This window comes from Giraffa tippelskirchi, chromosome 3 (genome assembly GCF_054371585.1).
Source record: "Giraffa tippelskirchi isolate mGirTip1 chromosome 3, T2T-mGirTip1v1.2.pri, whole genome shotgun sequence".
Taxonomy (NCBI): Eukaryota; Metazoa; Chordata; class Mammalia; order Artiodactyla; family Giraffidae; genus Giraffa; species Giraffa tippelskirchi.
In genome coordinates this window covers 32,694,630-32,709,085 of record NC_137277.1, presented here as the reverse complement: position 1 = coordinate 32,709,085, position 14,456 = coordinate 32,694,630, and the positions used below count along the sequence as shown (strand labels likewise).

Sequence of the window (14,456 nt, the reverse complement as noted above, 5' to 3'; positions counted from 1 at the left end):
AAGCACAGGTAACTAAGCTTATGGGCACCACTGCCACAGCGCCCAGGATGGAGTCTGTACACACTTTCCCAGGAACCCACAGGCCCGGCTGAGAGCCAGGCCCAGATTCAGGTCCTTGTCCTTCCCCTGATGGGTAGGAGTACTGTGCAAAGGACACAACTGCCCCAAGCCTCAGTTTGCTCCTCCGGAAAGGAAGGATTTTTGAGGGTCCTGCCTGTTGAGGGCTTTGCGCTGCAGAAGAGTCCCTGAGATTAGAGTCTTTGTCTTTTTGGTGTTGTTTTCTTTCCCTAAAAGCACCTTTTCTCTCCTACCAACTTCCTTCACCATTCCGGCACATTCTCGTTCTGCTTTTTCTGAAAGCTTCGCACTAGATCGTTCCTCCTGCTTTTGGCATAATCTTTGTCTTTTTCTTTGTTCTTTTGCTCCAATGTATGTTTTTCTGCCTCCTCTTCTTCCTCTTAGAATCACTTCATGTTTATTAACAAAAAAAAAAGAATTTCTCTCATGCCCCTTCTTTTGTGCATCTTATTGGTTTTCTCTCTCTCTCTCTCTCTCTCTCTCTCTCTCTCTCTCTCTCTCGTGTGTGTGTATGTGTGTGTGTGTGTGTGTGTGTGTGTCCAGTCTTCAATAAGCCAGTTTCCTCCAGCTGTGCTGCGGTACATCTTTAGCTTTTGTTTTTAATCTACCAGAAGCTCAGTAATGGGCTTAACTCAGACTGCCTTGGTTTTCTAACCCAGGCACCCTTTAGAATATTGATCTTCCTTTTAGATTTTGTGATTTAAATGCAGAGTCCTTTGCCCTCGTCAGAGGTTGTTAATGAATCCCCCAGCTGGCGTCCGATGCTGACAGTTGCAGACTTCACCATTCTTCTTTGAAAGCTTCAGCTCTAATGATGCATTTCCATTTAGCTATAGAATAGCATGGACCACACCGAGCTGACTTCAGGCCTTCCAGAATAGAACTGGGTGTTGGGCAGCCCACAGGACCTACTTGAGTTTCTCCTTCCCCTTGCCTGCCTCCCTCCTCATCAATTCATCCCTTGTTGCTGTTCAGTTGCTCAGTCGTGTCCAACTGTTTGCCACCCCATGGACTGCAGCACGCCAGGCCTCCCTGTCCATCACTGTGGCCCTGAGTTTGTTCAAATTCATGTCCATAGAGTCAGTGATGCCATCCAACCATGGTATCGTCCATGGTTGTCTTCCCCTTCTCCTCCTGCCCTCAGTCTTTCCCAGCATCAAGGTCTTTTCCAATGAGTTGGCTCTTTGCATCAGGTGGCCAAAGTACTGGAGCTTCAGCATCAGTCCTTCCAATGAATATTCAGCATAGATTTCCTTTAAGATTAACTGGTTTAATCTCCTTACTGTCCAGGAGACTCTCAAGAGTCTTCTCCAGCATCACAGTTTGAAAGCATAAATTCTTCGAAGCTCAGTCTTCTTTAAGGTCCAACTCTCACATCCATACATAACTCTGGGAAAACCATAGCTTTGACTATGCAGACCTTCATTGGCAAAGTGATATCTCTGCTTTTGAATATGCTGCCTAGGTTTGTCATATCTTTTCTTCCAAGGAGCAAGCGTCTTTTAATTTTATGGCTGCAATCACCATCTGCAGTGATTTTGGAACCCAAGAAAATGAAGTCTGTCACTATTTCCATTTTTCACCGTCTATTTACCATGAAGTGATGGGATCAGATGCCATGATCTTAGTTTTTTGAATGTTGAGTTTTAAGCCAACTTTTTCACTCTCCTCTTTCACCTTCATCAGTTCATCCCTGCACCCCCCTCCTTTTTTTTTGAATCTGAAGAGAGGGCCTGGACATTTTAGCACCATCATTTCTCCTTTTGTCACCGTAGGCAGCCACTTTCTCATGTAGACCCAAAGCAGATGATTCCTTGAAACTTCTTCATCCCCAAATGTGATGCTTAGTATAAGGTATTGGGTGTTCTGCTTCAATTTAACAAAAATTTCTTGAATCCCTTCAATGCGCTAGCCCTACAGAGAAAGCAAGCTGGGTATACACACTCTTCAGATGTCTAGAAACTCTGGTTTAATAACGGATCAGGAGAAGTATACATCTGTCTGATACAAGACAGCGTATCAAAACTGAGTATTTATAAATAAAAAAGTAAAATCATAAAACGAGTTAAAATAGGTCAGTAAAAATCTCCTGAATATTTGTTGTATTGTGTACCCAGTCATGTCCAACTCTTTGCAACCCCATGGACTGTAGCATGCGAGGCTGTTCTGTCCGTGTATGTGTGTGTGTGTGTCCAGTTTTCAGTAAGCCAGATTCCTCCAGCTGTGCTGTGGTACATCTTCAGCTTTTGTTTTCTTGCCTGCAATTTTCCAGGCAAGAATACTGGGATGGATTGTCATTTCCTTCTCTAGGGGCTCTTCCTGATCCAGGGATTGAACTCCAGTCTCTTTCCTCTTCTGCATTGGCACACAGATTCTTTACCACTGGGGCACCTGGAAAGAATATTTAGGGGAATAAGATGTCACTATACAAATTTAGTGACATACAACCCCTTCACAGTGGCTGCATCACTGTGCTATCCTTCCCTAAACATATGGGCTTAACTTTCAAATTCAACTAATACAGTCTGACATATTCTTATGCTCCAATATAGTAGACTCAACTTTTGACTACTTCCACCTAAGAAGAAATTAGTGCCACCATAATGGGGTGGGGGAGTGCAGTTTTTCAGCATTTATCAAAAGCCGTGAAAACTGTCTCACTAGGAATTCATCCTGTGGACATAATTAGAGATATAACCCCAGGCCCTTCCTGTTGCCATTACAAACCCCCTCCTGGCTGCCTTGGGCTCTTCCTTCACCACCTGTGCTTCACCAGAGGCTTTGGCTTAAAGCAGAGTAGGGAGACTTTAGTCCACTCGGGCCAGAGGCGAGGCCAAGCTTGGGGACCATTGTCAACTACAAACTGGTGCTTGCCAAGGGCATTTGCTCTCTGCCTCTGCAGAGATTGAACCCTGTGCTGCTGCAGCCGTGGACCTTCAACACCCCCTGAAGGGAGTCCAGGGTGGAGAGTGAGGCACTCTGTGCTCCAAGAAACTGGTGGAACAGGTCTTTAGATAAATATTTTCAGCAACTGATTTCATGATCTCAATCCTTGCATCACCCCATATCTAGAAAAGCACTAAATCCCTTCACAGTGACATCAGCTCCTCAAGACTAGCAGAAAACCTTTGATTGCTCTGAATTCCCTCTTTGCCAAAATCTTATAGATAGATCTTTCCCCACGATCTCTTTGGACCAGTCTCTCAGAGGTCTCTGAGCTGCTGTCTGCCGAGCTGCAGTCCTCATTTTGCCCCAAATAAAACATACCTTGCAGCTCTCACCTTGTGCCTTTTCTTAGTCGACACCTCTTAACTGAGTCTTCCCAAGCTCAGCCCAGGATGTGCCTGCAAGGGTTCCAGGTCCCCCCAGATCATTCCAGCTGCTCCTGACGGAGGGGAATCTGATTGAAGCCCTGTGTCTCTGCTTCGCTCTCAGCTGCCACATTAATCGCATCTTGGAGTCCCCTCGGGGAAACGCTCTGCTGGTTGGCGTTGGGGGAAGCGGCAAGCAGAGCCTGACGCGGCTGGCGGCTTTCGTCAGCTCCATGGATGTATTCCAGATCACGCTGCGGAGAGGCTACCAGATCCCGGACTTCAAGGTAGGAGGGCCGGTGGCTGCAGGCGGAGACCCAGCCTCTCCCGAGCTGCTCCCTGTCACCCTGCCTTAGCTCTTTGGCTCCCTCGCCCAGAACCTCCCCCTTCACGGTCTGTCCACCTTCTTAGACCCTGGGCTGGTGCCTGGAAGGGCTCATTAGACCCTGCCTGAGAACCTGGCCTTCCCAAGCTCTGTATCTGGGAGACCTCAGCTGCTTTAGTGACATCTGTAGAGTCTCAGCTCTCACCCAAATAGGAAGCACATCTATTAAAACATCAAAGTCAACAACAACAAATTTCCTACCAAATGATTGTGTGTGCATATGTGTGAGTGTGTTTGTGTGTTCCCCTATATACATATATTTTTTTGCAATACAAGTCTTTTCCTGGAGCTAGTCCTAAGAACACAAAACTCTGCTATCATAAGATATAGTCATCTATCCAGGCCTGGAGGCCCAAGTACGTGGTGACTCTTTTGTCAGGACTAAGAGCTTTTGCTTTCCTCCTGGGGCAAGTCATCCACTCGTGTGATGATGTAAGTTAACACAGGTGAACAGGGGACCATCCTTGTCTTTGGAAAGCTGTTGTCTCTTTGCACAAGGCAGGAGTCCTAGAAACTAATTCAGGAGCCACGGTGGTTCTGTGAATTAAAGATCATCACTCTTTATTCTACTTTTCCTTCTATGGGATCAAGGCCTGGGAATGAGGCATATTTTCCTGCCTGTGAGTACAAAGTCACACTCCTCCTTCCCTCCTGTTGCCGTCTTGCTTTATTTCTTGTGAGAGCAGACAAAAAAAAAAAATGGTCCCGTTCCTAAAAAGTGGGTGGGGGTCTCTTTTCAAGGAGGCTCTCTTCTCAGAGGTCTCTGACGTGGTTTCTGCAGGCGGACCTGGCCGGCTTGTGCCTGAAAGCCGGGGTCAAGAACCTCAGCACCGTGTTTCTCATGACCGATGCCCAAGTGGCTGACGAGAAGTTCCTCATGTTCATCAATGACCTCTTGGCATCTGGTAAGAGACTCTTTGCACTTGAATATCTCTAATGAATTCCTGCTGGAGTCAGAGTCATCCCCAGGTGGAGGCTTGGTTCGAGGTCAGAAGAGCAAGGCCACAGAAATGAGGGAGAAAACCGATACAGGGCAGAATTGGTTCATGAAGGTCCTTCTAGGACTGGTGCTGGGCCTGCTGTCTTTCATTGTCCTTACACTGCAAAACAGACAGTAGTCTTGGGGCTTCCCTAGGTGGGACCAGATATGACAATAGGAAGAAGAGCAGGTTAAGGGCAGGCTGACCTGCCGAGTCCAGCGAGAAGGTGCTGTTCCCACCCACACCCAAAACAGAGAAACTGGAACATGTGCAGTATTTCAGGGAAGTTAGGTGTTAGCTGCAAGATGCACAGAAAACGTGCACACACAAAACTTACACAATAGGGCAAGATTAGGTTGCCAGTTTAATTAATCAAGGACTTAGAACTTTATGCAAACAAAGTAGAAGCAGGAACAGACGGAGGATGGTTTTCTTAGATTACAAAGAACTTGACAAGGGCTGTCTCAATGCTCCTGTGACAATGTGAATGCAAAATAGGACTTCACTGGGAAGTTCAATTCTTGATACTTCGCTGTCCTTATTTCTTTAGGGATTCAGAACTTATGTCAGCCATTCAAGAAAAAAAAAGTTTATATATACATATATATGTATCTATAAACATATACTAATATATAAAAATATGTATATATGCATACACAAGATATATATATGTGTGTATGTGTGTGTGTATATATATTTAAGGACTTCCCTGGTAGTCTAGTAAGAATCTGCCTTACAAATCAAGGGATATAGGTTCAATCCCTGGTCCGGGAGCTAAGATCACACATCCCATTGAGCAATTGATGGCGACTAAGTCCAGATGCAGCCAAATAAACAAATATTAAATGTTAGGAAAAAAATTTTAAGGTATATGTATACCCAAGAAGATAAGACGATATAGTACAAAAATTGTGCATTTTCAGAAATTTGAGGAGAGATGTATATATTTATATTAATTAAAAAGAGAATATTATTTCTTGACTCAATCCAAATTTCACATCTACAAAGCCACCTCTTCATCTGGGCTGATAAAACAGTCTGTGCACAGGTGTTCCGAACACAATTTCTGCCTCCAGATTTCTAGCGTTTCAGAAAGCCTGTTTCTCCCCACCTCCAGGCTCTCTGACTAAATATTCCTTAGTTTATAAACTCCAGGGACCAAGATCACAGTGTGATTCTCCAAAGTCTATTCCATGTCATATAAAATATCTTTCAGGATGGTTCCTCCCATGTGGTCTCTAGGAACTTCACAGCTTCACAATTGTTGACTGCTTCAAATTTTGTTCCCTTGTACCCAGGGCCATTTTACTATCACTTCCATGATGAGCCACTGTCCCTGGTTTGGACCAGGCACTAGCAGGCTCTGTGAGAAGACTTTGGTTTCTCTCTGATGAGGACCAGAGTCCCAGGTTCCTTACTGTGCTGGCTGCAACCATTATACCGACTCCACATTCTCATTTCTTTCCCAACCTGCCCGATTTAAGTTACCTTTCGGTTCAGGAATTTGCCTATTAACTCTTACACCTTTCCCCCTCCAATCCAATAAATGGTTCTTTTCTCCTTTTTATAATTCATTGTATTTATTTTTAGCTGTGTTGGGTCTTTGTTGCCGCTCAGGGTTTTCTCTAGTTGCAGTGCACAGGCTTCTCCTTGCAATGCTCCTCTTGTTGTGGAGCACGGACTCTAGGGCTCGTGGGCTTCAATAGTTGCAGCATGTTGGCTTGGTAGTTGTGGCTCTCAGGCTCTAGAGCATAAATTCAATAGCTATGGCGCATGGGCTTAGCTGCTCCCAGGCATGTGGGATCTTCCCAGACCAGGGATCAAACCTGTGTCTCCTGCATTGGCAGGCAGATTCTTGACCACTGAGCTACCAGAGAAAGTGAAAGGGAAAGTCGCTCAGTTGTGTCCGACTCTGCAACCCCATGGACTGTATAGTCCATGGAATTCTCCAGGCCAGAATATTGGAGTGGGTAGCCTTTCCCTTCTCCAGGGAATCTTCCCATCCCAGGGATCCAACCCAGGTCTCCCTCATTGCAGGAGGATTCTTTACCAGCTGAGCCACAAGGGAAGCCCAAGAATACTGGAGTCAGTAGCCTATCCCTTCTCCAGCAGATCTTCCTGGCCCAGGAATCAAACCGGGGTCTCCTGCATTGCAGGCGATTCTTTTCCAACTGAGCTATGAGGGAAGCCCTTGAAGGCCTGTCCTTTTCTTGCTGCTGCTGCTGCTGCTAAGTCGCTTCAGTCGTGTCCGACTCTGTGCGACCCCATAGACGGCAGCACACCAGGCTCCGCCGTCCCTGGGATTCTCCAGGCAAGAATACTGGAGGTCCTTTTCTTAAATACTGTCTTTTTAACATCCCACCACCTTCTACAACAGTATTTCAGCTCCAACACTGCCTCACCTTTTATTATTTTACCAAATAATGAGATACGGGTCTAACTGCCCTCCCACCCTGAAGCTGTGCCCTAAAGTCTAATTTCTAAAACAATCAAAAAGATTGAATTCTGCTTCTTAAGACTTATGGCTTTGGAGATGCCAGGCATGTTGCAGACTCACCCTGTATCTCATTCGGCTCCAGTCCAGCCAGGTCACCTTCTCCTATAATAATGTCTGAGACAGGAGACGTTACACTTTTACTAATTGAAATTTTATTCCTCAATGAAATATTTTTAATTTTGCATTGGAAGACAACTTGTTTCAAGTTCAAATGAATTTCTGAAACCCTGCCCAGTGAAAACTTACTGTAGTCAATCTGCTCCAAAGTCATGGAATTTCAAGCTCATATTTCTTTTGTATGGCTTTTAGACAAAAACAGCATTTGCATTAAAGATGTCTATAGAGAGATGCAATGAAAAGTAACACTTTTCTGATCTTCCTCCCGTTTTTCTTACTATTTTGACAGGGAGAATTAAGCATATCTGAGTTACAATTTTCCCTGTCAGATAATTTCTGACTAGAAATTAACTTACTGCCAATCCAGGCAGAGTTACAGAGGTTCCTCAGAGCCTTGTCATTCCCCCTTAGTTTTTTAATTTTATGGGATTGTGCAATCACTCCATCCTTGGATGTCATAGTGCATGTATGTGCATGCGCAGTCATTAAGTCGTGTCTGACTGTGACCCTATGGACTGTAGCCCACCAGGCTTCTCTGTCCATGGGATTTTTCCAGTAAGGATGCTGAAGTGGGTTGCCATTTCCTCATCCAGGGTATCTTCCCAGCCCAGGGATCAAGCCTAAGTCATCTGCATCTCTGCATTGGCACAGGTGGGTTCTTTATCACTGAGCCACCTGGGAAGCCTGGATGACATAGTGTTGTTTCTCAGTCGCTCAGTCGTGTCCAACAGTTTGCAACCCCATGGACTGCAGCACACCAGGCTTCCCTGTCCTTCACCATCTCCTGGACCTTGCTCAAACTCATATCCATTGAATCATGATGCCATCCAACCATCTCGTCCTCTGCTGTCCCCCTTCTCCTCCTGCCTTCAATCTTTCCCAGCATCAGGGTCTTTTCTAATGAGTCAGTTCTTCACATCAGGTGGCCAAAGTATTGGAGCTTAAGCTTCAACATCAGTCCTTGAAATGAATATTCAGGATTGATTTCCTATAGGATTGACTGGTTTGATCTCCTTGCTCGATCTCAAGCAAGGGACTCTCAAGGGACTTGAGACTACAAAGAGGGAATCTCAAGAGTCTTCTCCAACACCACAGTTCAAAAGCATCAATTCTTCAGCACTCAGCCTTCTTTATGGTCTAACTCTCACATCCATACATGACTACTGGAAAAACCATAGCTTTGACTATACCGACCTTCGTTGGCAAAGTAACATTTCTGCTTTTTAATATGCTGTCTAGGTTTGTCATAGCTTTTCTTCCAAAAGATAACAAGTAGAGACAAGGAAACTACTAGAAAACTATACACTGGGCTATCTGGTCATCAGCTCATCTCTCTCTAGTTATCTACAAATCCTGTTAGATTGAGGATAAGGTACAGTGAGTGAATTCCACTGATTTAAGACTCCACTGATTCATCTTCCTCAGTGACCTAAAGATCTCATGTCATGGGCTATCTGCTTTCCTCCCACACTTCTTTAGCTCACTTTTTCATCCTTTGGATTCCTGACACCATTTCCAAGATCAAACTGTATTTTTAATTCAGCACTTGATTGGTAAATCCCGCTTCTGACAGTAGCCAAACATTTCAGAACCCATCATTATGCCACTTGCATCTCAGCTTGGTTGCAGACCGACAGTTAGAAATCCTACCCTCAAAGTTAAAATTAAAATCAAGTTTCTGATTCAATTAGCAAAAGCCATATAATTGTATAAGAAGCAGGGTGGCTACCCAAATCAGAGTGAATGAAGCCTTTCAGTCTCTTTCTTTGGCTGCCAGAGTCCTTAACAGGGCTCTTGAAGCTGCTGGTGAAACAATGCATGAAATATTGGCCCTTGCTGAATCTGAAAAGTTCAATTCCTGCTGTGTCCTTGTTGTCCTATATCATAATTCCTGAATAATGTACATTGACCACCAAATCTAGATATTTTAAAAGTCTACAAAATTTGTTCTCTCTTGGTCCTTGAACCAAACTCAGCATAAGCAAGGCCCCATCTTAATCTAAATGGAGAAAATAGAATCTTTTCCTGGCTTTTAGGGAGCGTACATCTGCCTCCAGGTTTCCAGCATTCCAGAAAGCCCATTCTACTGCAGTCCCGGCTAAGAGACCTGGTCTGCACCAGGTGTGGTGTCTTTTCCTTTCCTTACTTTCCCGGATTTCGTACTTTATTTTACTTCAAGATCTTATTTTGGAATTTCCCTTTTGCTTTTCAAAAGGTTTAACTGTTCACTCAAAAATTAATGCTTCCCTTCCATGGCTCAGATTAAATCACTTTGCATCTACTCACATCTTCAAAAATCATTTATTAAGCTTCCGTGTTCCAGTCAGCAGCCTCTATGTGGTCTATTGAAATAGTTTATGAACAATTGAGTCCCCTCTTTTGTAAAGCCATGTGCTTCTCCATCCCTGAAACAGATTGTTCATTGTACATTTGGGCCAAATCTCCTCTCGGAATATATTGAGTTCACCAAAAAGTTTGTTTGGGTTTTTCTGTAACGTTGTATGCAAAACCGAATGAACTTTTTGGCCAACCAATTAAAACATATAGCGATTCTCCTGGTCTTCCGGGTGCTCTAGGATTAGATGCTGGGTTCGTGCATTAATGATCTGCACACATCCCATGAGAATGTGGAGTCTGGAGGTTTTTGTAACGGTATTGGCATTGAGTTCTTCTCCCATGAGCAGTTGGAACTGGATTTCCTGATGGACCATCTATGTTTTATACAAGTTGTATTCTGATCCAATTTTCCTGGAAGAACAAAGACAAAGTATAGGGCAAAAGAGAAGCTGTCAAACATGCACCAGACCTTCTAAACATCTTTTCTGGTCTCAGTGGATCTATTTATAAGATGCATCCAACCCATAGGCCATGGAAATCTAAACCAGCACCTAGTTGGCTCCAGCTGCCAAATAAAAATGCCCAAAGGATAATGCAAAAAGATGCTTGAGTAACCAACCTGTCTTTGATTCATGTGGTACTAAATCCTCATACACACTGAGACCATGACTCTGTGCATTTTCCTACATTACTAACCTCTCCCTCACCACCTGTACCCAACAGGTAAGCAGTTGCCACCAATTTCAACCCCTGTTTCTGAATCCCTCCTTCTCTGTCATGGCTACCACTGATTTTTTTTATCTCTTGCTTCAACAAATGCAGAAGTCTTTTTCTTTTTAATTTATCTTATTGAAGTATAGTTGGGCTTCCTTGTGGTAAAGAATCTTCCTGCCAATGCAGGGGATCCTCCCTGGGTTGGGAAGATGCCCTGGAGGGAGAAAGAGCTACCCACTCCAGTATTCTTGCCTGGGAAACCCCATGGACAGAGAAGCCTGGCAGGTTACAGTCCATGGGGTCTCAAAAATGTCAGACATGAGTTAGCGACTAAACAACAAATAACAACAGAATAGTTGATTTACAATATTGTGTTAATTACCACTGTATGGCAGTAATTAGTGATCTAGATATATATACATTTTTTCATATATATATGTTATATTTTTTTCCATTATCATTAATCACAGGATACTGAATATAGTTCCCTGTGCTACACAATGAGTGTGTGTGTGTGTGTGTGTGCTCAGTCGTGTCTGACTCTTTGCAACCCCACGAACTGTAGCCTACTAGGCTCCTCTATCCCTGGGTTTTTCCTACTAGAATACTGGAGTGGGTTGCCATTTTCTCTTCCAGGGGAACTTCCTGACCCAGGGATTGAACCAGTGTCTCCTGTACCTCCTGAAGTGGCAGGCAGTTTCTTTACCACTGAGCCACCTGGGAATCCCCTGTGCTATACAGTAGGACCTTATTTATCCATCCTGTGTTTAAAAGCTTACATTGCAGACACTTCTTAACTCACCTCCCTACCTTCCAGGAGCTCCACTACAATCCATTCTCCTCACTGCTTCCAAAAAGGTCTGTTTAAACCACAATTCCTTCATTAATTTCTAAGGGAGTGCAGGATAAGCTGTTTTGTACAGAAAGGCAAAACAAAACAAATCTGCCTTTGACCTGCTTCCTTCCTTCCTTGCTGGCTTGCCTGCCCATTATAATCTAGCAGTTCCTACCTCCTTGAAATAACATACTCTACTATACCCTGACATCCTTACTGACTCACACTGTTCCTTTTGAACCTCATGCCCTTCTCCTTTTTTGTTTAGATTAACTTCTACCCATAGTACAAGACTTATCTTGGGTGTTATAATATCTCTCCGGGAAATCGTCACTAATCCACTGTCACCTCGAGAACAAGAAACATCCTTGTGTGTTTCCCTGGCATCAGTGGTTGCACACACCACCATTGTATTGCAACGACATTGCAAACTTATGAAAGGCAGAGACTGTGGTGTCTGTTATTGGTGCATTTTTTGTTATGAAATAATCCAGAGATACAACATATAAGGATTAAATACTTACCACCCAACTTAGGAAGTAAAACATGGCTGGTGTAATTATAACCCTCTGTAAAGACTGTTATTGTCATCATTTATATTGTCAGTTCTGAACAGAACTCCTGGCCCATAATTAGCATTCAAGGGGTATTTGCTGAACTAAGGTGTATAATATCTTAAGAATGATGTGCCATGTTATGTATTACTTTTTATTTTTTGGCTCCGCTAAACCTCAGTTGTCCTGTGGCAAATAGGATCTTAGTTCTCCATCCAACATGTCTTCTGCATTGGCAGCACAGATTCTTACCCACTGGACCACCAGGGAAGTCCCTAGGTATTATTTTTGGACATGTGCTTTGAGAAAGTTTCCAGCCATGTAGACAGAAGGGCAAGGGTCCTGAGACAGTCACCACACCCCCTGTTTTTCCTCCCTTGAAACCAGGGAAATGTCTTTGAAAAATATTATTCCTGGGTGGGGTCAAAGACCTTAAGCCAGTGCAAAGCTGACTGGTTCGTGGAGAATAACCCTCAGCTTTGCCCCTTTTTATCACCAAGCTCCAGACAAGATCCATCTTAAACTATCAGGATCTCCTCCCCCCAAAGCAGCTGTGGGCTCTGAGAGCCCCAGACCACACAAAAATGATGATGAGTGTGACTTGCAAAATATCAGGACATGTTAATGACCGCATGGAGCCTTTCTGCACTTGGCGGCAGAAATAAGGCTTCCCAACTTTAGGTCTCAGGAGGAAACTTTTCAAATATTTAAATAGCCTCTGCCTCTGTTCACATCACAAAATCCCCTCTGGCAGTTCAGTCTCCTGCTTTCAGCATGACTACCTACATTGCACAGTAAGTGACAGGAATGTTGTCAGGAGAAATTGGAGGAACAAGCCTGAAAATGCAAACTTTGCTCCCAATTCAGAGGTGCCCGATTCCATCTGGTACTCTTCTTAAGGGATTTTGGGAATCATGTGACAATGGCCTGAGTGTTTTCAATATCTTGGCACTTAAAGGTATCACAGAATACAAATGAACTTAATCTCTGAAACAAAAACAGACTCACAGACATAGAGAACAGACTGGCTGTCAAGGGGGGAGGCAAGGGGAGGGATGGACTAGGAATTTGGAATTAGCAGATGGAAACTATTATGTACAGAATCGGTAAACAACAAGGTCCTACTGTACAGCACAGAGAACCATATTCAATATCCTGAAATAAACCATAATTTAAGAGAATATGAAAAAGAAAGTATATATATATGTATAACTGAACACTTTGCTATACAACAGAAACGAACACAACATTGTGAATCAACTATACTTCAATAAAATAAATTTTTTTAAAAAGGTATCACATAAACCTGGGTGAGCCTTATAGAGAAACGTTTTCTATAAAGGGTTAGAAAGTTAACATTTTCAGCTTTGCAGACCATATGGCCTCTGTCACAAATACTCGGCTGTCATTGTAGTGGGAAAACAGCCATAGACAATATATAAATGAAGGAGTGTGGCTGTGACCAATAAAACTTTATTTATGGACGATAAAATTTGAACATCATGTTATTTTCACATCATTAAACATTATTATTTTAATTTTATCAACCATTAAAAATTGTAAAAACCATGCCCAGCTTGCGGGCAGAGACAGAGGGTCAGATTTAGCCAGTGAATCATAGTTTGCCTCCTCAATACCCAACGTGAAAGGCTTTCCTAATGGCTCAGTGGCTAAGAATCCACCTTGCAATGCAGGGGACACAGGTTTGACCCCTGCTCAGGGAAGATCCCACATGCTGAGGGGCAACTAAGCCCTTGCACCACAGCTACTGAAGCCCAGGCGCCTAGAGCCCGAGCTCCCCAGCAAGAGAAGCCACTGCAGTGAGAAGCCCGGGCACTGAAACTGGAGAGGAGCCCCTGCTCCCTGCACCTAGAGAAAGCCCGTGCGCTGCCATGAAGACCCAGCATAGCCAAAAATAAATAAGTGACTTTTTAAAATACCCAGCATGTTATCCATAAAACACCAAAGGACATAAATTCTACCTTTTTTAAATAATAGAAAGGTGAAGAATGCAGACCAAAGGGAATCCAAGTTCTCGCTGGAGGACTGTAACACATTTACAGATAAGAAAATGCAGACTCTCAGAGGGACAAAGGAGAAAGAAATCCAGACCGCTGCAGGCAGTCAGCCCCAGAAGTAGGAGTATGCTCACATCGATTCCATTGGAGTATTTCTCTTTTTAAAACTTTCCTGAGCTCCTCAAATCCTCTGTGTGTGTGCTCAGTCCCTTCAGTCTTTACCAACTCTTTGTGACTCCATGGACTGTAGCCTGCCAGGCTCCTGCATCCAGGGGATTCTCCAGGCAAGAGTACTGGAGTGGGTTGCCATGTCCTCCTCCAGGGGATCTTCCTGACCCAGGGATCGAACCTGAGTCTCTTAATGTCTCCTGCATTGGCAGGCAGGTTCTTTACTACTAGCACAACTTGGGAAGTCCCCTTAACTCCCAACACATGCTAAGTATCATTTCATTTCTCTAGCAGTTTTCTCTCACCACATATTTTTATCAAATCAGGCTGAAATGGATTATTCCACTAATAAGACCTCGATTTTGACAAGTTATAGCACTGGGTATTTTATATGCATGCTATGAAATATCTTAATGATGGAAATTAAATCAAATTTGTCCAATTAAGGGAAGAAAGTAAATG

General features: G+C 43.7%; 1 protein-coding gene across 5 annotated transcripts in view; it reads left to right on the top strand.

The window, feature by feature from the left end:
* The window catches only part of DNAH9 (dynein axonemal heavy chain 9), a 286,190-nt gene that overhangs the window by 165,711 nt on the left and 106,023 nt on the right, over nucleotides 1-14,456 (top strand). For all 5 annotated transcript variants that reach the window (XM_081580689.1, XM_081580690.1, XM_081580691.1 and 2 more), the window contains 2 exons: nucleotides 3,514-3,676; nucleotides 4,556-4,679. In XM_081580689.1, coding sequence (XP_081436815.1) covers nucleotides 3,514-3,676; nucleotides 4,556-4,679 — 287 coding nt within the window. The remainder of the gene's footprint in view (nucleotides 1-3,513; nucleotides 3,677-4,555; nucleotides 4,680-14,456) is intronic.